This window comes from Alosa pseudoharengus, unplaced genomic scaffold (assembly GCF_046254945.1).
Source record: "Alosa pseudoharengus isolate Yale_2024_CS ecotype anadromous, Long Island Sound unplaced genomic scaffold, YU_APseudo_1.1 YU_APseudo_1.1_scf_19, whole genome shotgun sequence".
NCBI classification, from domain to species: Eukaryota; Metazoa; Chordata; class Actinopteri; order Clupeiformes; family Clupeidae; genus Alosa; species Alosa pseudoharengus.
This window is the reverse complement of record NW_027468657.1, coordinates 29941206-29964118: the sequence shown is the minus strand read 5'-3', so window position 1 is coordinate 29964118 and position 22913 is coordinate 29941206. Positions and strand designations below refer to the sequence as shown.

General features: G+C 41.7%; 2 protein-coding genes across 2 annotated transcripts; one reads left to right on the top strand and one right to left on the bottom strand.

Moving 5' to 3' along the window:
• Window positions 1-5842: 5842 nt before the first annotated feature.
• slc43a1a (solute carrier family 43 member 1a) lies at window positions 5843-17681 on the top strand. The gene is made up of 15 exons (XM_076292288.1): window positions 5843-6084; window positions 8365-8522; window positions 8707-8887; window positions 9177-9232; window positions 9838-9914; window positions 12315-12407; window positions 12493-12626; window positions 12737-12825; window positions 13036-13182; window positions 14437-14472; window positions 14673-14799; window positions 14902-15031; window positions 15132-15205; window positions 15486-15609; window positions 16118-17681. Exons 1-15 carry the CDS (start codon window positions 6080-6082, stop codon window positions 16304-16306), a joined length of 1620 nt encoding a protein of 539 aa, XP_076148403.1. The 5' UTR covers window positions 5843-6079; the 3' UTR covers window positions 16307-17681.
• A 1381-nt stretch (window positions 17682-19062) lies between these two features.
• Window positions 19063-22852, bottom strand: med19a (mediator complex subunit 19a). Its single transcript, XM_076292971.1, has 6 exons — window positions 22509-22852; window positions 22124-22246; window positions 21801-21934; window positions 21587-21683; window positions 21056-21150; window positions 19063-19705 (listed from the first exon to the last, which is right to left on the bottom strand). The coding sequence occupies exons 1-6, from the start codon at window positions 22726-22728 to the stop codon at window positions 19640-19642; spliced, it is 735 nt and encodes a 244-aa protein (XP_076149086.1). The 5' UTR covers window positions 22729-22852; the 3' UTR covers window positions 19063-19639.
• Window positions 22853-22913: the final 61 nt, after the last annotated feature.

Here is a 22913-nt window from a genome sequence, read left to right as displayed (position 1 = left end):
AAGGAAACAAAAAAACATGTGAGAGTGAAGGAGGATAGCATGGGCAGCAGAGTTCTACCAAGTCACCAGAGCCTCTGCACCGCCACTGCAGGCCAAGAGGGGGCGCAAAGGGTCAAAACACCAAGAGTATAAGCCTAATAGTTAAGGTCTCATGAGTGCAAAATGTGCATTTATGACAAAAAAGCATGAAATAACTAAGTACATACCAGAAAGTTTATTTTTAGATGTGGAAGTTAACCAGATATCACCTCTGAGGACTGTGAGAGGTCAACGGCATGAGAATGGCCGAATTGTGATTTGTTGCATCCCCTCGGCTGTCTCATTTCATGCACAGTGACATGCTTGCAGTATACAAATACAAGATGTTTAACCCTTTCCCAAGTAAAAATTGGTAGAACATTTTTTGTTCTGTAAGACGTCTAATTTGTGTTGTTTTGTGAGACAAGTGTATATCTTTTGACCTTTGATATTTTGTACATCATGGACTTGATGAATGTATAACTATGGGAAAAGCTTCCAGACTTTTTAAAGACTTTCACCGAAATTTCATACCTGTCCAGGTCTGTGAATTCAACTAATTTATAACGCCATAGATATATATGTCCAGATATCCTAGACTTGAGCAAGCACCCTGAATATAGTGCAGCTGCCATGGGGTCAGACCTGGTTTTGTCGGTTAAAGTTTTTTTAGGGGTATCTTTTTAAGATTTAGGAGGGTGCCCAGTGATATCCCTTGGGCAATTTTGTATATTAACCCTTTCTTGTTCAATGTATTGAATTCAAGGTGAATAGGGTAAAAAAATTAACTAGCAGAAATCACTATGAAACTTCCCCATTGATTACTAACATTAATATGGAAAATGTTACAATTTATCTGAAATTAAATGTTTGAATATGCAAATTAGGCACAATCTAATTAAATATGTGCTGATTTGCATAAAGTTTTAAAAAGAAAAAATCTGAACATTAGATGAAGCCGGGTTCAAAATTACTTTTTCATTGTGTTCACATATTAGATGAAAAGTCTTTTACACAGGACATTTGTATTACAAGTTTTCTGTAATTTAAAGGGACACCAGGAAACGTTTTTGTGTTAATTACTCATCTTCGTAAGTCGGTATATGGTTAAATGACTCATTACAGGGCGAATGATGACTCTCTCGCCCGCCCCTACTGCCTGTAGGAAGAATATCCCATTGCAAGTTCAGTGTATCGTACCCGCCGACCGAAGCAGGATCAGTTTACATCCTGCATCCACAGCACAGAGGCAGGCTAACAAAACGCTAGCGATTGTTGCAAACGTGTGTATAATGGCAGAGCCGGCGAAGAAGCAGCGAAAATCCTTGACGGAAGATGCAAAGAAAAGGAAAAGAGCTTCAGACCGAGCGAGGGGGAGTTTCGTAGAGAAAAAGCATCAGGCTTGCCTGGTGTCCCTTTAATGTTTAAATATGAAAAAGCCCAATCATGAAAAAATAGGATATACCTCTAATTTGATGAGTAGGCATACTCATTAAATGCAAATCAACTCAATTAAAATGTACTAAAATACAATGTTCTGTGTGATAGTTTTTCAGACAGTACATTCAAATCTGGAAAATTTAACCCTTTACTAAGTGAATTAATGAATTTCTATATTTCAGATAATGCCAGTCCGGGAGCCATGGGGTCAGACCTGGTTTTGTGGGTTATTTATTTAATAATTTTTGCTTAGACTTGTTGACTTGGGGTGGCTCTTTAATATTTAGGAGGGTGCCCAGTGATATCACTTCGGCAATGTCCTACATTAACCATTAAAGCCCTATGTGCCGAAATCATGAAGAAAAAAAAATAGGAAAAGCAAATAATCAACTCAAATAATGTACTAAAATACAGTTTGCAGTGTGATTGTTATTCAGACAATACTTCATGCATTCAAATTGGGAAAATGTAACCCTTTTCTATGTCAAATAATGAATTTATCATTTCAAATATTGCCTGTAATAATTCTGAATATGTACACTTTTCCTAGTTCTGATAATTGTCCAAATCTGGCTCATCCAACCTTAAAACATGCAGAGAATATTGTGCAAGCCACCATTAACCTGGCAACTGCATCTGTTAGAGCTACAAGTATTTTCACATCTGATCATCTCCAAAATGTAGTTTGCTGCAAGTTTGACATTTTCTGGTAGACTGGTTGGGCTTAGTAACGAATCAATTAATCTTTCTTCAAATGGCAGTAGAATTTCGAACTACAGTATTCCTTCGTTTCAGGCCCCAAATACTTAAAAATAAATATATTCTCTTTTTGATTGACAAGTTTAGGCTCTGAGCATTGACTACTTGACTACTACTGCAATAAAGAATAAAAATAAATGTATATTTTATACATATTAGAACAGTGGAACAGACAGGCAGTTTAGGCTAACAGTAGGCTAGTCTTTTACATAGCTGTGCAGTAAGTAAACCCAAAGTCCTTTTAGGCAAGTCCTTCCACTCAGCAGCCATATTGTAGCGCTTTTTGGGAACTTTATCGGGCATCTATTTCGGCGTGCTCAAGACTTCACAACACCAACCAGTGAGATCACAACACATGATTAGCACAATGTATTCACAACACACCACATGATTGGTACAATGTATTCACATGTTGACTTTTTTGCCACGGAAGGGGCGGGATATGTGTAGACAACTGCCATATTGGCGTTACAAACTAACCCCATTCATTTCTATGGAGGATTTTTTGAGTGTTTGACTCCTCATTAGAAAGTCTCTGGTAAACCTCCATCCACACCTAAGAGACGTGCTCATGAGAGATGCTAGCACGTAGCACCCATGGATTAGTTTCTCTCCCACTCTGATAATAAAATCTGCACTTCAGAAGCACCTACATACACCAAAGTTTCCAGTCTTATACTTAACTATATAGAAGGCTTCTACATAATGGTTTGTTGATATATTATTCCTAGCTTTTTTTATATGACATTTTATTCCTAAAAACACGGCAAAATGTGTTTTTTTAAGGCTATTGGCAGTATTTTCTGATTTACGGAATAAATAAAAGAGATATCTAAAATTCCCTGTGTAAAAGACTTTTCATCTAATATGTCAACACAATGAAAAAGTAATTTTGAACCTGGCTTCATCCAATGTTCTGATTTAGTTTTTTTTTGTTTATGCAAATCAGCACATCGTTTAGTTTATGCAAATCAGCACATATTATTTTCATATTAATGTAAGTAATCAACTGGGGAAGTTTCATAGTGATATCTGCTAGTTCATTTTTTTATTCACCTGTGGAGCCTCGCCTTATATTCAACACATTGGACAAGAAAGGCTTAATATTGAGAATTGCCCAAGGGATCACCGGGCACCCTCTCTAATCTTATTGAGTTACCCCTTGACAGCAAGAAACAGCAAAAAAAAAACTTTAACCGACAAAACCAGGTTCACCTAAATTATGGCCTTTGGCTGCCGGACTAATAATACATTTTTATTGTAAAGTTTATATTGAAACTAATTGCATTGGTTGGTGAATCATGTATTAACAATCCATTGTAGATAGATAGATAGATAGATAGATAGATAGATAGATAGATAGATAGATAGATAGATTTATTAATCCCCAAGGGAATATCAATACGTATATATCAGTGTGAATTATATGTACAGATTATATGTCCTGAACCAGCACTGAGCTAGCATCACATACAGAGTAAAAGTATAGTCTGCTTAGTGGCTTTAGCCACACTATCCAAGGAAGGTGAGACAGAGACCGCCTGCAACCTCTACAACGCAACTGTGGACCTCAATGTCTGGGTCTAAATGAAAATAAGCGTTCACAGCAATCATAGCAATCCCAAGCTGCTATTACATTCTCTGTTAGTATTTTTCTTGGGGCTGTGGACCACAATGCCTTTGTCTAAATGAAAATAAGCGTTCACAGCAATCAGCAATCTTAGCAATCCCAATCTCTGTTAGTATTTTGCTTGGATGGTGAGATGGCAGAGCAAACCACCTGTTTTACACCAGTCCCCTGTCTAGATCAAATATGAGGCATGTTGGTGTCTAGGTCTTTGCACACCATGAGCAGAACATCGATTGTGTTTAGTTCCTCCTTGGGTCAACAGCACCATATGGTCAAGAATACTCAGCTGGCACTACAGAGAGGCCTCAATTAGTCTAACAGACAACAGATGTTACATTCTTGACGCTTCTTGACTTTTTTTCAGCCCTTATTTTACACCACAAGGCATCACACTGAATGTCTCACCACCACTCCAGTAAAAGTGAGATAGCTGGTGTCCCATAGTTGAACTATATATCTGACACAGATCAAAGACGGAGTGGACTCTGCTTCTCTGAGCCAGAGGCCAGGTGAGGTATCAACACACAGATGCCTCTTTCCTGTGATATATTTGTGTATGTACAGTACACCTTTTGGGAGGGATGAGTGTCATTGTTTCAGAAACCATCAAAAAACACCTCCCATAATCAGACAGAGAGAAAAGATTCCTAAAAGGACATTTCAGTCTTGCAGCAACAATTTTACATAAATGGCACACATAACCTTCTTTTTTTCCTTCAAATGATCAGTAGGCCGAGGGAAAAGGTGTCAGATGGCTCACTTTATTATTTCCTTCAACTCTGGTTTCCGTCCAGTTGACCAGGTGGTAACCCGGAACACGGAGGACTGCTTCTCTATCTGCTCATTGCAATGACTGCTATTAAATCTTGTGAGCCATATGAAGCACACAATGGAGAATAATGGTCCTAAACTGCTTGGGTGCCATTGGTTTCATATGTAGATGTGCTGGCCATTGACATGGCCATTGTGCACAACTACAGCGGAATGTCTGAGCATGGTCCGTGCCCAAGGTGGTAAGATAGATAGGCCCAAACAACTGGATTTGGTACTAAAGATTCATTTACTGTCATTGTGATTGTTATGTATAACTGTATGTTTTCATTTTTCAAAATCACCCACTGAGTCTATAGTCCTAGATGGCCTATACAGGGGCATCAAACTGGAGGTAAAAGTGGGACTGATCACCAGGGCCCCAAGGGGGGAGAGGGCCCTTGAAAAATGTGGAATATATGCATGAGGGAGGCATCAGGACTGCCTATGCATATCTTGTGCTACGCCCCTGTTTTTTTTTTTTTTTTTATCTATTAATTTGGCTGATGCTACCCAAAGCAAATTACATGTGCCAGTGTATCACAGGGCCTGTCTCTCAAGAGGCACTGCATGAACTGATGGCCAAAAGCTGACCAGCTCAAGTGCTTACTTCTTCCCAGTAGAGGGCAGTTGAAGACACTACTTGTAAGTGTGGGCAATATCTATGAGATAGGGCTATCTTGTTATCTGCTCAGATTAGATTTCCAGTGGTACTGTGATGATAGTCTTTTAAACAGTGGGATAAAGTAGCTATCATAGGGCCAATTAGGCCCAACGTCAGCAGTGCCCAATGGAAATATCACAAAATTCATGGTGATTGCAGTTGTGGATCAAAATAAGTGAATAACTTGCCAACACTAGTATAGTGGGCTACCTATAGGTTAGTGCCCAGTATATGCCAGTGTAGGATACAAATGCAAGTGTAGGATACAAATTCACAATAGACAAAAAGGTCATCAGGAAAGACCAAATGTCCAAATTGCTTTGCTGATCAATGGTGTTATAGCAAATCTGTAGAACTTTATGTCCATCAAACTTTGTCATATCAGGCTAAGTGTGTGTGTGTGTGTGTGTGTGTGTGTGTGTGTGTGTGTCTGTCTTAAGTGATAGGAATACATGGGAGGGCCATAACATAGAACAGAGGGGTAACTGAACTACAAAAAGTCAACACAGAGCTCACTTTCCACCAGTGGCCGGTCGGGTCTAGACCAGATAGGCTGAGCACTGAGCAGTGACGAGTTTCTCTCACCTATCGTGAAAGAAGTGTTTCTTTCATTCATTAAATTATTTAAAGGGAAGAAAATGAATAATTAATCGGAGAATTTGATCTTTAAAGTATTGACTTTTTTTGAGCGGGCGATTGTGTAAAACTCAGGAAGTGAAGCTGAACACGTGTGGAGACGTCTAAGAGAAAAGTCAGAAATGAAGTAAGTATGATATCTGAATATTGATTTTTTTTAGTGGTGTGTTAGTCATTACATTGCTTCGGTGAAAAGTTAACCTAAGCCTACGCAATGGTTTAGCCTACTTAACACGTGGCAGATTTCATCATAAACTATAGGCTAATTAATTTCCAGTTCTTTGGCTAGCCTACTTATGCAAATATTTACGCTACACATTTGTTTGTAGTCTGTTTTCGGAATCATGGTGTATTATTATCGATTGGGCCCTTAGGGATTCTTGTTGCATGTTTATTGTGTTAATAAAAACTAGTAAGATCTACGATGGTTTTTCTAGCGCACTTTGTGAGGGTGGGGACGGGTAATCAGCCCTACTCCATGGCACTGTAACCCTATAACTTAAAAATGACGTTGGGATGCTAGCCTACTTGAGCTCCGCTCATGATGAAATATGTGATGTGTGAATGAATCCACCGCCACCGCGTCACTCCGCTAGAAAATAAATACATCATGGTAGTAGTAGGAATTAGGAAAAGTGACGATGGGAATATGTGGTTTGCCTATCGAAGAGATCCATGTAGGGAGGTGCCTATTTAAGGTCACTTGAGTTTCGACTGCAGGAAGCCGGTAGTAGATACTACACCAGTTGTTCTGCGAGGGTGACGTAGGCTATTCAATATGTTGACAATATGTATGACTATAAAGTGCGTTTAATGTACATGTAATGTTATGCACCCTCCACCTTAACATCACAATTTGTGTCGCCCTAACTTAATACATCGCAAACTGTAAATGATGCAATACTTTCATGGCTGATGGCAGTGTACAGAATGGTGGAACTTACTGGTAACTTGATAGTGTTATGTTACAGCCACCTTCTCCACAACACAGATTCACCCTTGGCAGCACTGCACTGTGTGGAAAGTGTCCAGCATTTTAAGATTGATGCGGTTCAAACGTTGTCAAAATATGAAATAGCCTATCGTTTTATGGGTTATGCCACTCTAATTGAGGTACAGTAAGTAAGCCAGTAGGCCTATTGCAAACCAAACGCACAATTGTCCATGGCACATAAAGATGGCTCAGAATATGGTATTGTCAGTTGGCCTAATAATGTGGAAATGTCTTTGTGTGTATCTGTATTGCAGTTAAAGAACATTTAAAGAATGAATTTGTAATCAGTAGTGTCAGTTACTGAAAAAATCCCCTTGTAATCTGCCCTATTGAACACAAAGGGACCCCCTGACCCATGTCTAATCACATTATACACACAAAGACAAACACAGGAATATTCTCGCGTACTCATCCAGAATGAGAGAGTGAGTGAAAAAGGAAGGATTGGCACAGAATATGCACATCCTCAAGAATCTGAACACAACATCTAAGGAAAGCCTCAGTTGTTGACATCAACATAGACATGTGTGCGATCTCCCCCCCCACAAACACAAACACATGCGGCCCCTGTCCCTAACAGTAGTAAAGTGATCACTGTTGCACCCTCCTCTCCAGAATGTCCCCATATTAGCTAATTGAGTTAGCCTGTTCCTGTGGCTTTTGCGTAACTCAATGTTCCAAGTGAAACTGCAAGTACCTGACGTATCTATTTGTTTATGTTAGGGGTGTGACTTCACACGTTTTGTGCGTGTTGACCACGCTGACTATGTAAAGAGCGGGTCACCTCAATCTTTTAAGGCTATTGTGACCTGCTGTCGGTCTTTCCAGAGTATGCAATCACAAGCAAACATGCTGCAACAACCCCTCCTCCACACACACACACACACACACACACACAGAGAGACATGCACAATGTGCCCCTGACACTTGACTGGCCAGAATGGCAGACCCCATTACGATTGAGCCCCAGAGGCTTGTGGGAAATGTATTAGTCATCAGAGGCTCACAGGGCAAGACTGGAATTTGGCCGCTGTGGCCTGTCACTCCATTTATGGTGAATTTAGAATAAACAGAACTGTACTTTTCACCTTGGAATTCTATTCATGTAGTTTATCTGTAACCTTTGAGTGCACTGATATTCTATGTCGTTATTGTTCTTGATATAGAACATGTATGTCATATAAACCTGATGCCTCAAAATCTGTGTAAATGTTTCATCACAGTAAGCCTACCTCACAGAAATAGAAGTGACTCACAGAGCCAGAAAAGTGATCCCTACATGTTCTGTTGCTTGGTGTCCTGGGATGTCCTTGTGCTCAGTGTTGATTTGTGGAATACAAAGCTTACGTCTCTCTCTCTCTTTCTCTGTCTCTCTCTCTCTTTCTCCTCTCCCTCTCTCTCTCTCTGTGACAGGTCAATGGCTCCATCTCTGGAGCAGGCGTACGGGCGCCGCTGGTGGATGGCGATCACGGCGGTGCTGGAGAACCTTCTGTGCTCGGCTGTGCTGCTGGGCTGGGGCTCCCTGCTCATCATGCTCAAGAGCGAGGGCTTCTACTCCCACCTCTGCATAGGTAGGGCACAACAGTGACAGGCAATCTGAGCACACACACACACACACACACACACACACACACACTCTTCCCCCCCTCCCCTACCCTGAGCATGCTATGCTCTGGGTGCACTTCAGGTGCACTAAAATGACCAAATCATGGACAGGGAAGATAACCCCCCCCCCCCACCCCCCTCTCTCTCAAGGTGTTAACCAGACAGTAGTGGAGATCAACAGCACCTCTGGGTCGTGGCTGAGTTGCAAGGACCAGGATGAGAAGCTCAACCTGGGCTTCACCATCGGCTCCTTCCTGCTCAGTGCGGCCACCCTGCCCCTCGGCATCCTCATGGACAAATTCGGGCCCAGACCCATACGACTCATGGGCAGGTAAGCGGAATACCTGTGGCTGCACCTGGTATAGCGCGTCACACCCTTACTTTGAATACTATGAAATGTTAAGACAGCAGGATGAGTTTCATTCCAGGAGCTCAATGAGTGGGTGTGGTCCTATTGTGCAGTTCTTTTTCAAGTTCACACACGCAAGACCAGAGGCACAATAGGTGTGAATCTATGGGGTAGATTCAGGACTTTCTTTTTCAGAGGGAAATATATTAATAATCCTATAAGCAAACAAGATAAAATATTTGTTTTTCTCTTGTTCTTTCTTCTCTTCCAGTGCTTGTTTTGCTCTTTCCTGCGCATTGATGTCTGTGTCAGCATATAACCCCCAAGGTACAAAATATCTCTGTGTAAATATATATACACGTGTCATTATGCATTGTATTTCCCAAAGACATATCTTACCATATGTTCTATTTGTTTTTTCTATACATATATATACCACAAATATACTTTCAAATCCTGAGTTAAAACCGAGTGCAAGTTGCTCAGGTTGGTTACTTATATCACAGTAAAAGAACCGGAGTTTGGTTTATAACATTCTTGTCAGGTGTGGCATTCTGATGGCGTTTTTGACGGCTTCTTACATAAATGCCATATGGAATTATACCCAGAACCTAAGCCATTAAACCCTCGACCCTTTGTCTCAACAACTCCAGCCTTGCTTACCCCATTTTACCCTTTTCTCCTGTGTTTTGTAAGCCTGGGCTCCCATGCTTTTTTGGGCGGTAATACCCACGCAATTAGCCTGTTTCCTACTGTTAGCTGGCTAATTTCCATTTAAATCTTGTCAGTTGTGTAACTCCACTCCATCTGCCCTTCCAAATGAATAAGTCATTCCAAACATGTCATGTGAAAATGGCTGCAAAGAAAACGAATATGCAAATTAAAGTGTGTTGCCCCGGTAACCGTGCCCTTCCGTCCCCTTCTCTCTCCAGATCTCTCGGCACTCATCTTCCTGGCTCTGTCCCTCAATGGCTTCGGAGGAATCTGCCTGACATTCACCTCTCTGACGGTAAGCAGCGTGAGCCACAAGGCCAGTGGCGTGAGTGGAGGCCTGAGGGGGTGATGTGTGTCTATTTTTCCCTGACAGGTGTGAACGGGGGTTGCACGCACCCGGGGGTGTGTGTGTGTGTGTGTGTGGCTGCAGGCGGGAGAGGTGGTGGGCTTAGTGTTGGTGCGTGAGAATGGATCAGCACATGGCTTGTTCTGTCCCCTTCTCTGGCAGCCAATCAGAAATGCACGTTGCCCACACGCCTTCCCCAATCCACACCCACCCTTCTTGATGTTTTCCCTACACGAGAGCATGACTGCAACACACACACACACACCACATTTCTACTCTCATGATTTGGCTGTGAGGGGAGAAAATTGATAAGCAAACGTAAGATTGCGCAGTACATGTGTGAAACACGTGCTTGTCTGAGCGTGTCTGTGAGCACATGTGGTGAGAAAGATCCAAAAAGGTGCAGGTGAGGGTGAACAGCCTGTCCTGCTGTTTCACTCAGTGTCTTAAGGAGAAAATACCAGGCTATATTTACCAACAGCGTACCCAATCACACTCACACAAACACACACACACACCCCGCATTATCACATGCCCATTGCCAGTGACCCAATGTCACATTGCCTAGCGTGACAAACACTAGAATAAACATACCCCCCCTCCCCCACACACCTTGTCTGTCTCTGTCCTGTCCATTTCTCTTTTTCTCACTCTTTCTCTCACTCTCCTTCTCTTTCTCTCCCTCTCCTTCTCTTTCTCTCCCTCTCCTTCTCTTTCTCTCACTCTTTCTCTTTGAGCCCCTGCCAAAATCGCCCCATAAATCAAGCAAGTGTGAGCAACATGTCACAATGCTGTTGTTGTGAACTTTGAGGTCATTGTTTATTACCAAAGCATGGTCACACATTCTCACATATAGACAAACACATTTCCCCTCAGCACGCATATATTGCCACATATGTTGAATATAACAACATAAATGCACACCCATCTCCACTGCTACACACATCTGTGTAAAGCCACTAGTCAGTATAATATATTCCAAACTTTACTAGAAGTTTGTACACACACAAATAGACCCTGGTTATTCTGGGTTTGTAGACAGGCCTTTAATTATACTGTCACTTGGGCTACTGCCTGAAATTGGTCCAGTCTGAGCAAGATTTAGAGTTGAGGGAAAGAAAATGACATCCTGGGCTTGAACATGTGTTACTGACTCTTAGAGCCATCTTCTCCAAATCCTACAAAGGAAATCCCACGAATCTATTGCAGTGCCACTTCATTTCAAATCTTTCCGTTGGAGTGGATCAGTTTTCTGTTAGAATATGGCTCGAGTGAAAGAAGTTAGAAGAGCGATTTCTCTCTCTCGTTCTGTGAACATGCTGAGGTCCAGGAGGAGGTCGAGCTAAGGTGGAAGGCTCTTTGCATTTCTGGGTCATATTAAGCCATATTTCCATCCAGTACTGTAAACATGTGTGCCGGGTCCATATCTGTGTGCACAGACACATTCCTGGACTCGCCTGCAGCCATGGCGGTGATTTGCCATGTGTGTGTGTTTGTCCAGAGAGTGAGAGACAGGAAGACGTGAAAAGCTTCCTGTTCTCAGAATCACTGAATGTGTCTCCTTTGTTTTTGTAACCTTTGCTGCCAAAGCAGGATATCGCTCTCTGTCTCACACCCATCTGCACTGCACAAGAGGAGGGAAATATGTTAGGAAAAAAGGATCCCGCACTGACATGCTAGTTTGACCTACATGCTGTTGTCTTGTTCATGTCACTTTGACGTGACCCTGTATGACCTTAGCAAGCTGTTGCTATTTCTGTGAAAAATTATCAATATCTCAAGATCTCAACCTCAAGATCTGTCAGTTTAGTGGAACCCTATCAGTGCCTAAGGGAGAAACATAGTGAGCAGGATCTGGTTTATGGGAGTACATGGGAGAACTGTATTGTCATGTCACTAAGCTTAACCAAAGTCCTTTTAGGCAAGTCCCTCCACTCGGCCATATTGCAACGCATTTTGAACACTTATCGGACATCTATTTCGGCAGAACTGCGTGTGTGCAAGGCTTCATGACATCAACCTCGCTCCAGCTGCGAGACCACAACACATGATTGGCACGATGTATTCACAACATACCACATAATTGGCATGATGTATTCACATGTCAACTTTTGGCGGCGAAAGGGGCGGAATATGTGTACACGACTGCCATGTTTGCGTTATGAACTAACCCCATACATTTATATTGGAGTTTCTTTGAGTGCTGTGTCTCCTCATTAGAAAGTCTCTGGCTTAACACAATCATTTCCATTGCTTTATCATGATTCATGAACCGTCATTTAAGTTAGTCATTTTAATCACATTTTCAAAGTTTGTTATTACTCATCACCTGTTATTTTCATCTTTCAGTTGCCCAACATGTTTGGCAGTCTCAGCTCCACCGTCATGTCCCTGATGATTGGCTCCTACGCCTCCTCTGCTGTGACCTTCCCTGCAGTCATGGTAACCACCTGCTCACGAGTCCGTCTCTCAGTCAGAGGCTCTGTGATGATGATAGAAATGACTGATCTCTCTCTCTCTCATGCAGATGATTTATAAAGCTGAAGTATCATTCCGCGTGATCATGTGGGTGTGGTCAGGTGTCGCTGGCATGGCCTTCGTGAACTGCTTCCTGAACTGGCCTGCCGAGGGTTTCCCTACCCCGGAAGAACTGGAGTACAAGTGAGTAGGACCGCCATGTCCTGAACAGCTCCGAAGGCTGTGGACCCGATGCCTTGGGTTGAATGGGATTAAAGGCAGATGGTTTTATTCTCTTTTCTTTTGTCTCCCAGGAAAGCAGTGAAGGAGAATGAGCGCTCACTGGACCACAAGCCAGAACAGAACCATTCTGCAGAGAAACCCTCCGCCATCACCCCTCCAAGTGAGTCATGGACCCAGACCCAGAAAACAAATACACAGAGACTGTAAAATGCTGAGCACATTTTTCACTTTTCACTTGGTCGCACTTTTCACCATTTCTTTCGTAAACAGGTCTACTTAATCAAATGGTCAGTGTTTGGTGTGCGAGGTCATCCTGGTTTGACTGTTGTGCTGTAATACGCATCCCCAGTAAAACGTTGTTTCCTGTCAGATTCTGTGCCGTTCCTTCGCTCCGTCTTCACCCCCATCTTTGCCTGGAGTCTGATTACCATGGGGATGTCCCAGCTGCGCATCATCTTCTTCATGGGGGCCATGAACAAGATGCTGGAGTGGCTAGTGACGCACGGAGACCCACATCGTGAGTGCATACACTCAGAACCAACATCACACACACTCAGAACCAACATCACACACACTCCGAACCAACATCACACACACTCAGAACACTCATCACACACACAGAACCAACATCACACACACTCAGAACACTTATCACACACACTCAGAACCAACATCACACACACTCAGAACCAACATCACACACACTCAGAACCAACATCACACACACTCCGAACCAACATCACACACACTCCGAACCAACATCACACACACTCAGAACACTCATCACACACACTCAGAACCAACATCACACACACTCAGAACACTTATCACACACACTCAGAACCAACATCACACACACTCAGAACCAACATCACACACACTCAGAACCAACATCACACACACTCCGAACCTACATCACACACACTCAGAACCAACATCACACACACTCAGAACACTCATCACACACACTCAGAACCAACATCACACACACTCAGAACACTTATCACACACACTCAGAACCAACATCACACACACTCAGAACCAACATCACACACACTCAGAACCAACATCACACACACTCCGAACCAACATCACACACACTCAGAACACTCATCACACACACTCCGAACACTCATCACACACACTCAGAACCAACATCACACACACTCAGAACACTTATCACACACACTCTGAACCAACATCACACACACTCAGAACCAACATCACACACACTCAGAACACTCATCACACACATTCAGAACACTCATCACACACACTCAGAACACTTATCACACACACTCAGAACGCTTATCACACACACTCAGAACACTTATCACACACACTCAGAACCAACATCACACACACTCAGAACCAACATCACACACACTCAGAACACTCATCACACACATTCAGAACACTCATCACACACACTCAGAACACTTATCACACACACTCAGAACCAACACACACACACTCAGAACACTCATCACACACATTCAGAACACTCATCACACACACACAGAACACTTATCACACACACTCAGAACGCTTATCACACACACTCAGAACACTTATCACACACACTCAGAACCAACATCACACACACTCAGAACACTCATCACACACACTCAGGACCAACACACACTCAGAACCAACACACACACACTCAGAACCAACACACACACACACCCCGAACACTCATCAGGTGCACTCATCACCCACCCATTCATTTGTTTAACATGGTCTGTTTTGTTTCTTTATCTCCCTCTAGCTTCTGACATGTTGGTGAAGGAAATGGAGGGGAAGGGTAAGAGATGAATCTTGTTTTTAGTGTGTTGTGTGTTATAGTGTGTCATGCATATATAGTTTGTAGTGAATGAAGTGCATTTTTTATGTACATGCATATATAGTTTGTAGTGAATGAAGTGCATTTTTTATATACATGCATATATAGTTTGTAGTGAATGAAGTGCATTTTTTATGTACATGTTTGAATCCTCTCCACAGTGGACTTCTACGCCACCATCTTTGGCACTCTGCAGCTGTTGTGCCTGTTGACCTGCCCCCTGATTGGCTACATCATGGACTGGAAGATGAAGGAGTGTGAGGATGAGAAAAGCGGAGGAGATAACGGGTGAGAGAGAGAGAAAGAGAGAAGGAACTGGCTTGACATGGAGAATTCTATATGACTGAAAAGTGACTTACTTGTCTTGCTCTTTCCTTGATTGATTACCAGAGTGTCATCAGGCTCCAGGCGAGACAGAAAGATCCAGAAAGTGACCAACGCCATGAGGGCTTTCACTCTCACTAACCTACTGCTGCTGCTGTTTGGAATTCTGTGCCTCATCGACAACCTCCCCTTGCAGGTAATAGACGCGTGTATGTTTGCGCTTGTCTGAAGTTCATTTACAGACTGACATGTCTGTGTTTGATGTCCTCTGACCCTGTTCCTCTGGCTCTCTGTAGGTTCTGACGTTCATTCTTCACACGATGGTGAGGGGATTCATCCATTCCTGCTGTGGGGGCCTGTACGCGGCAGTGTAAGTGCTCCACACACGCTCCCAGTCCTGCCCTTCCCTAGAGGCGAGAACAATGCCACTAAAGATAGACTGGGGAGCATTCAGGATGTGGCCTTTTAGTCATCCTTTAGTTGTTGTTTTAAATGTGATGCGAAACAGTCCAAACAGGTCACTATGAAAAACATATCTATGCCACATAACGCATCACAAGTAAACGCATACCACACAGACAAATGCAGTAGTCAATCAGTACTTTGCTTTTATGAAAGACTATCTCACTGTGATATTTGCGTTTGTACAGGTATCCATCCAATCACTTTGGCACTCTGACTGGCCTTCAGTCCATGATCAGTGCAGTGTTTGCCCTCCTGCAGCAGCCCCTGTTCATTGCCATGTTGGGGCCTCTGAAGGGAGATGCCTATTGGGTAAGTTCATGTTTACTAGCATCAACATGCTCAACTTGACACATAACAAAGATGCCCCGGCCAAGCTCTCTCCATCTACAGTAACATTAGGAAGATTCTTTGTAAAGCAAAGCGGTCATATCAGGACTCTTCTCACTTGTGAGATTTAATCTGTGACTTTGTAGAGCGTAAGTGATCAGACTTGCTGCTGTAAGCAGTTCTTCTGCCAGACTTAACCACCGCAGGAGTCCATCCCCTTCCCTCAGAGTGCTGTGTACATGGAGAGTAATTAGCAAGACAATCTCTTCGGACATTTTGTGGCTTGTCGACACATTGATTTTATATTATTTGTTTAGTTGCGTATTATAAATCCCCAAATCATTTGTCTGTTCTAAGAAGACGTTGTTAGAATGTTGAGTGTATATATACTGTAGAACGTATCAGCAGTGTGTTCTGCAAGTGCAGTAGTTCTGACCACAGGAGGTGAAGGAGCACAGTGGCTAACCTCACGCTTGTCTTCACCACTCAGATCAACGTGGGTCTGCTGATCTTCTCATTGGCCGGATTCCTGCTGCCCGCCTACCTGTTCTACCATCGCAGGCACCTCATCCAGGAGAAGGAAGCGAGAGAGCAGGCAGCTGAGCAGCAGCCACTCAACCACACCGAGACCAATGGGCACAAACCCCACACCAATGGACACCTACCGCTGGAGGCTTAAGCTTTTAACCTCCAACTGAATGAATGAACAACTGGAATGATGAACTGGAGTAATGAATAAGCTGTTTAAACTTTTCACACATACACACTCAAACCCACACACATGTAAACTATGCACAAATCTACACTTTTTCATTGCAGTGCTTTGCTGATATTCAGGTGTCAGAAGATGAATTGTTCAGATAGATGTCATAGTTTTCACAGACTTGGCATATATGTGAAGTTGGGGCTTAATGTTATTTTAGTGACTCGAATCCAAAGACAAATCAGCTGTCCTGCACAGCTTGAGTTAAGACTGTAGAAGTTAGGACCACGGCCTGCTGCACGCACAGATACCCAGGACAGTTGTCTCTGAAATGTCTACCTCTTCCTTTTCCATGTGTTTTTAATGTGCATGCCTTAGCCTGTGTTCATGTCTCGTCATCCATCTCAGACTCAATGGGAGTGTGAATTCTAGTGTAAGTGTCCAGCTGATTTCAGAGTGCCATATTATGACATGAGGATGGGGGGGGGGGGGAGAGTTGGCAGGGTGCTCAGCCTTTAGTTTGACCTACATCAGCTTCAACCAAAGTGTTTTGTATTATAGCATTATTTGTAAGGAAAAAGTCCAAAAAAGTACACTTGTGAAATATCACCTCAAAACATTTGTCCTTGAATTCAAAGGGCTTGAAATTTACAATAGTGAGTTAATGTATCATGAATAGAATGTTATTTTGTATTTACAACGGCTGTATTTTTGTGTAAGGGAATGAATTTGTTTATATTTTAATTGTAAGTGTATACATGAATACCGAGGTACTTAGTTTGCTCATGTTTTAAGGTTTGTGCTTTAAGGTTTTGAAGTGTGTATTTTTTTTAAAAGTTAGTATATCTGGAATTTTATTGGAAAAAAAGAAATTCTTAAAATGGATCTGATGGTCAAAAAAGCTTTGTCATGGAAACAAAAGGATGGTTTTCCAGCACTTTGCTTGTAAGCTTTATTCTTGCCTTGTGTGGAACCAATGACTTATATTTGTATGCAAATCTAGATGGGCGAGATTTACTCTAGGATAAAGTATGTTGTAAATGCTTGTGCTTGCTTCCACTTTGGTGAGAGTAGCTCACCATGCAGTCACATTAGGTCATTTATTATCCACAAGTGCCACAACACATTTGCCTTTTGTAAATCGAGCCATGAATGTAAAAAAGTACTGTCCCCTGTTCACACCTGGATAAACCAAAGTCCACTGAGCAGCTATGTTCAGGTATCATTCTCAGGGCTAAGTACTATGCAATTATTTCTTTGCACATGCAATGCAAAAGAAATTGTCTCATGTGCTCTCTTGTGCAACATCAAAAGCGTCACATTCTTTATCAATAAAATAGCTGGAAATGTATCTATTTTGAGTGTGTCAGTGTCTGCTTTAAGTTGATGTTCAAAGTAAACATTGGTATAAAAGGGTAGATTCACAGAGTAATGTTTTTTTTTGTTTAATTACTGTCCTTGAAATATATATATTTATATATTTTTAAAGTTTAGTGGCAATGAGCCATTGACTATTCTTAGCTGTGCATACTTTCGATGCTCTAGGAGTGTTGAAGTGGACATCTGCAACAGATGTAGATTTTTGCATACAGTTAAATATTTATTTTGACAAAAACATGGAAACTTTTAGTGGTTAAATTTTACAACTGATTAATATGATGTTCAAATTGTATCAGTCATTTTATTGGTAGGCTTTTATGAAGTTTGATGCAAATCTGTAGTATTTTCACTGCTAAATAAGTTCAACTACTTCAGCTGTATTTCTAAACTTATGATAAATGAAAATTTGCATTTCATAGGTACATAATATCATTACACAGGCCAATTCTGTTATTATATCTGCACTGTTTGACATCACAATTATAAAATATTACAGAATGTACTAATGCGGTCCAATTTTTTGCCAGCAGTACTAATGCTGTCCATTTTTTGCCAGTGTGATGTAGTTTTAACATGAAACATAAAATTGCAACAAATTGTATTTTAGCCCTTTTCCCCCCTAATTGTTCAGGTGCTGCTAAATCTTGTCATTATTAATAACATACTATTACCCAATATAACCACATATTTTCAGACACACATAACAAGCATGTATGTAGATGTCAAGCACTGCCTGAAAAGCCAAGCCCAACTAGGCCCCGCCCACAAAAGTTGAGGTCGGGAAGTTCGGTCTGGGCTTGTAAATGCAAATGTAAATCAGGTTTCTGGCCAAGTATACTTGCGTGTACAAGGAATTTGGTCTCTGCATTTATACCATGAATTAGTGAACACACAGAGCACACAGTGAGGTGAAGCACACACTAACCCAGAGCAGTGAGCTGCCTTGCTACAGCGGCGCTCAGGGAGCAGTGAGGGGTTAGGTGCGTTGCTCAAGGGCACTTGAGCCATTTCTACTGGTCGGGGATCGAACCAGCAATCTTCCGGTTACAAGCCCGAAGCCCTAACCAGTAGACCACAACTGCCCCATTGTTGTTCCATTGACGAGCTTCTATGAAAACTTAAGAATAGTGCGGACCAATCCAATGGTCCGGGAGGGCTTTATACAACAACGTACAGATGAGTAACGGTGCCTTCAGGTAACCTGAGCACGCTTCGGTTGATATTGTGGCTGTTGTACACATAGACTATATATAGAACTTTATATGTATATAGAACTAGAAGTTCTATATATAGTCTATGGTTGTACAAGATAGCCTAGCCTACTGACAGCCCAATAACCTTTAAAGACTAACAGAAAACAGCATTTGTTGAGAATCAGAACCACAATCAGCTTTATTGGTCAAGTTTGCGTAAACAAACAAGAAATTTGTCTCCGGTTAATCTTTGCTCTCAAAAGGATGTGTTGGCCACTAGGATTCACGGTTGGTTAGGTCTATCCAATTGTGTGCAGAGGCATTTTTCTCTCCTGTATCAGTTGAAAAACGCCCTATAATAACATCCCAATCAAAGATTCTATAGTTATTCTATAGCTTGCTTTATCAACCGTCTCTGTCCCAATGCTCCAATTCCAGACTCAAATTCTGAATAGAATTTTGAGTTGGCTACGTCAGGCTAGCGCTTACCCTACCCAAATATCAATTCATTACACTGCACATATTGTACAAAGCCTACCTGAATTAGAGGATATATAAATACATCATCCAAACATTTTTTATCAAAAGTTTATTAAATCGAGTTGACTGTAAATACAGTGATCTGTACAATGATCTATAATGATTCTCTTCATCCATGTCACAAAACAGTCTCATATAATACACACGCATCCTCGCAAACACACACACACACTAGTCGTCTCCCTCTGGTTTCTGCCTATCTCAGGCTGTTGCTGCCTGGCTGGCAGCTGGTGAGGCCAGGGTGATCAGGGCTATGGCGGTTCTGAGGTGAAAAATCAGCAAGATTAGGCTCACAACAACCTAAAGAACTTAACAGGATTTCAGCAGGGTCTTATAAAGCCTAAAATTCTATAATATGTAAAAACAATAACAATAATATTATGTACTAGATATTAAATACTTTTATCGCTACCTCTAGTAGTAAATTAAACACTTTAGTGGCATAGGTTGTGTATTATAGTTGCTTTTCTCAACAATACAGATATATAACAATGTAAGCAACTACATATGAGATCAACATGCAGGGCTCCCACCGGTTTTCACTGACAATTTCAAAACCTTTCCATGATTCTTCAATAACCTTCAATGGAATTTCCATTGACTTCCCTGCTAAAAAACAGCCTGGCTAACTTAAGGTGGTTTGCTGGTTGACCAGCTTGTTAACCAGCTTGTTTGACCACCATATGATGGTTGACTAACTAGACCAGCCCAGCAAAAGTCTGTTGAAAACATACCCTCAGCTGGCTTACCCAGCTTACAATCGTAATTCTGCTGATTTTGCTCAAGATAGTCATTTTATCTGCTGTTGCTGATCTTACATTGCTGGTTTAACTGGCAGCTTATGTTGGTCATTCTAGCAAACCAACATGACCATCTTACACCAACAATGTCAAGCTTGGCAAGCTGGTCACAAGTATGAGCACCTTAAACCAGCTGTATCCCACATGACGGGCTTGTCACACCAGCATTACCAGCTTTCTCAGATGGTCAAGCCAGCATGTCCACCTGGTGGCCCAACCAGCTACACCAGCAAAGACCAGCATGAGCTGGAAGAAAACCAGCAAAGACCAGCTACCAGCTGGTTTCTAGCTCTTTTTTTCAGCAGGGTTTTCTTTTATGAAGAAATTATGAAACATGACTTAAACAACGAGATTGGATAACATGTGTTCTCTCCCCTACCTATGAAAGAAGCGATCAAATTCTGTGACATGATGTACGCTATCTCCTTCCTACGTCCCTAGTATAACATAATGCAATGTCATGACTTTTCCAAAACTTTTAATGGATTTACTGAATTCCATGATTTCTCCACGCCTGGGAAATGGGATTTCACAATCCCATGACTTTCTCAGTCTTCCATGACCATGGGAACCCTGAACTGACAACTGATGCAAACTTTGTAGCCTGTATAAAATTCAGTTTGTTTGCAAATATGTTTACTTTGTTAGTAATTCGGAAACTATGATTTGATTAACTATGATTGGCCTGAATCGGTCTAAAATGTCATCCATAATTGTCTTAAAAAGGTCCTAAAAAGTCTTACATATAACTTGTTGAAATCTGCACAAACCTTGATTTAAGAAAGAATAGTTCATATCTGGCATTAGCTCACCTTCTTCTTTTTCTTGTCCTTCTTTTTCTTCTTACGGTCAGGATCATCATCCCTCTTTTTCTTCTTCTTCTTCGGATCAGAATCTGAGGGTGTTTCTATAGAAAGCCAACAAAATGTTAAATAGGCCTCTCTACTTCGCACAAGTTTGAGACCACTGATCTCTAGTGGTTGCCTGACAGTACTGCAACTGGTGAGTCAATACAACTACTAAACAATATTTGTATTAAAATGAAAGCACAGTTGTAAAATCAGTCACATTTCTTGTCTTGCATTATATTTTGCATTACATTTTTTGCTAGGGCTGATGAAAACCCTTTGAAGACAAAATGGCCTAAGTTTCATTATTATCTTATGAATGAGGTTTGTGTTGTACAGACTTTTTTTGTAAGCAATACAAATTTCATCTTAATGGTCTCAAGAAATAAAACCATCTAAACCTACACTGTCAGCTTAACATAAACGACCAGTCATCAATTGCTACTGCGAAATGGATAAGCATGTTGTCTGTGGTAAACTTGAAGGAATAATAACCTGGTGGTATAGGGTCCTGTGGCCGATGGTGTCTGTGCTTGTGCTTGCTCTTTTTCTTTGGAGGTTGAATATGCATCAGTCTGTACTGTTCAGGAAGCTGGACAACACACCAACACAAGCACAAACAGTGAGCAAAAAAAAAAACAAATAAAAAAAGGGTTGTGCAATGTTCCTGCCTGAAGGTAGGAAAGCATGTGTGTGTGTATGTTTTTACCGGGCCAGTGTGAAGTCGGAAGCCAGTTAGTAGATTTCCAGTCAGCGGACTAAAGGAGTTACCACACACTGGTGGCTTCTCTATTAGAGACCTTAGTGAACTTCCATCCTGCACGCCAGGGACATCTATCATACCTGCAAGATATCACAAGTATGACCTAATATGCCTGAACTGCGCATTGCATTCTGTGACAGATGTGTTTTCTCACACACACAGGAAGAAATGTACATGGGTATGCAAAAAATTTCCATGTAATCGGTCACACAAATTTGACAAGCTTTGTTCTTAGGGATGACTATAGACTGTATGGGGATAACACGTACCTGGCAGCTCCGGTAAAAAGTTGCTGAGTTTTTCTTTGACTTTCTTTCCACAGAATTTATTATATGCATGCTCCAAGTTATAATGTGTTATAAGGTTTGTGTTTCCCGTCAGATCGTTGCCAACTAAAAATAAAACACAAGCAAATATGTCACAATTCATTGTATGTTTTGATTACATAGTAGCGGTCTGCACTGGATACTTCCCACGGTTAGCATTTCACATCACAATAGCTGCTAATAGTAGCTAAATGTTCTCACAAAAGCTAACAATCCCTTCTACTACTTCATCGTGCTCAAGTTTACTCACGATAGAACAACGTTTACTTTTAAAATACCGACAGGATAAGGGAAAAGATTACTTCTAGCTGAAGTAGTAAGTCTATACCTGGCAGTTCCCGAAGCAAATAAAAGGGTTCATTCATGACACCAGGTTTCCGCAGAGCAGGCCCTTCATCCCCGTGCTGTGGTGGTATCTGAGCCGGCATTGACACTTGGTTTTGCGGAAGCGGCGGCGGAGGTTTCCCTGGACCAAAACCTATTGCCGAGGAGCCCGGAGGTACTTGAGTTTCGCTTTGGCCAAATAATGTGGAATATATTTCGGTCATAGCTGAAATAATAATACCATTTAACCTGACATAACAAGTAATTACAACCAACGCTTCCAGAATATGTCCCACAGACTGCGTTCTCTTGAGCTACAATCTACGGTCTACCAAAGATACCTCCTCGACGATTCCAACTTTACCGTAATACAACGAATACATAATCATGTTGACCTCATGCTTTGACA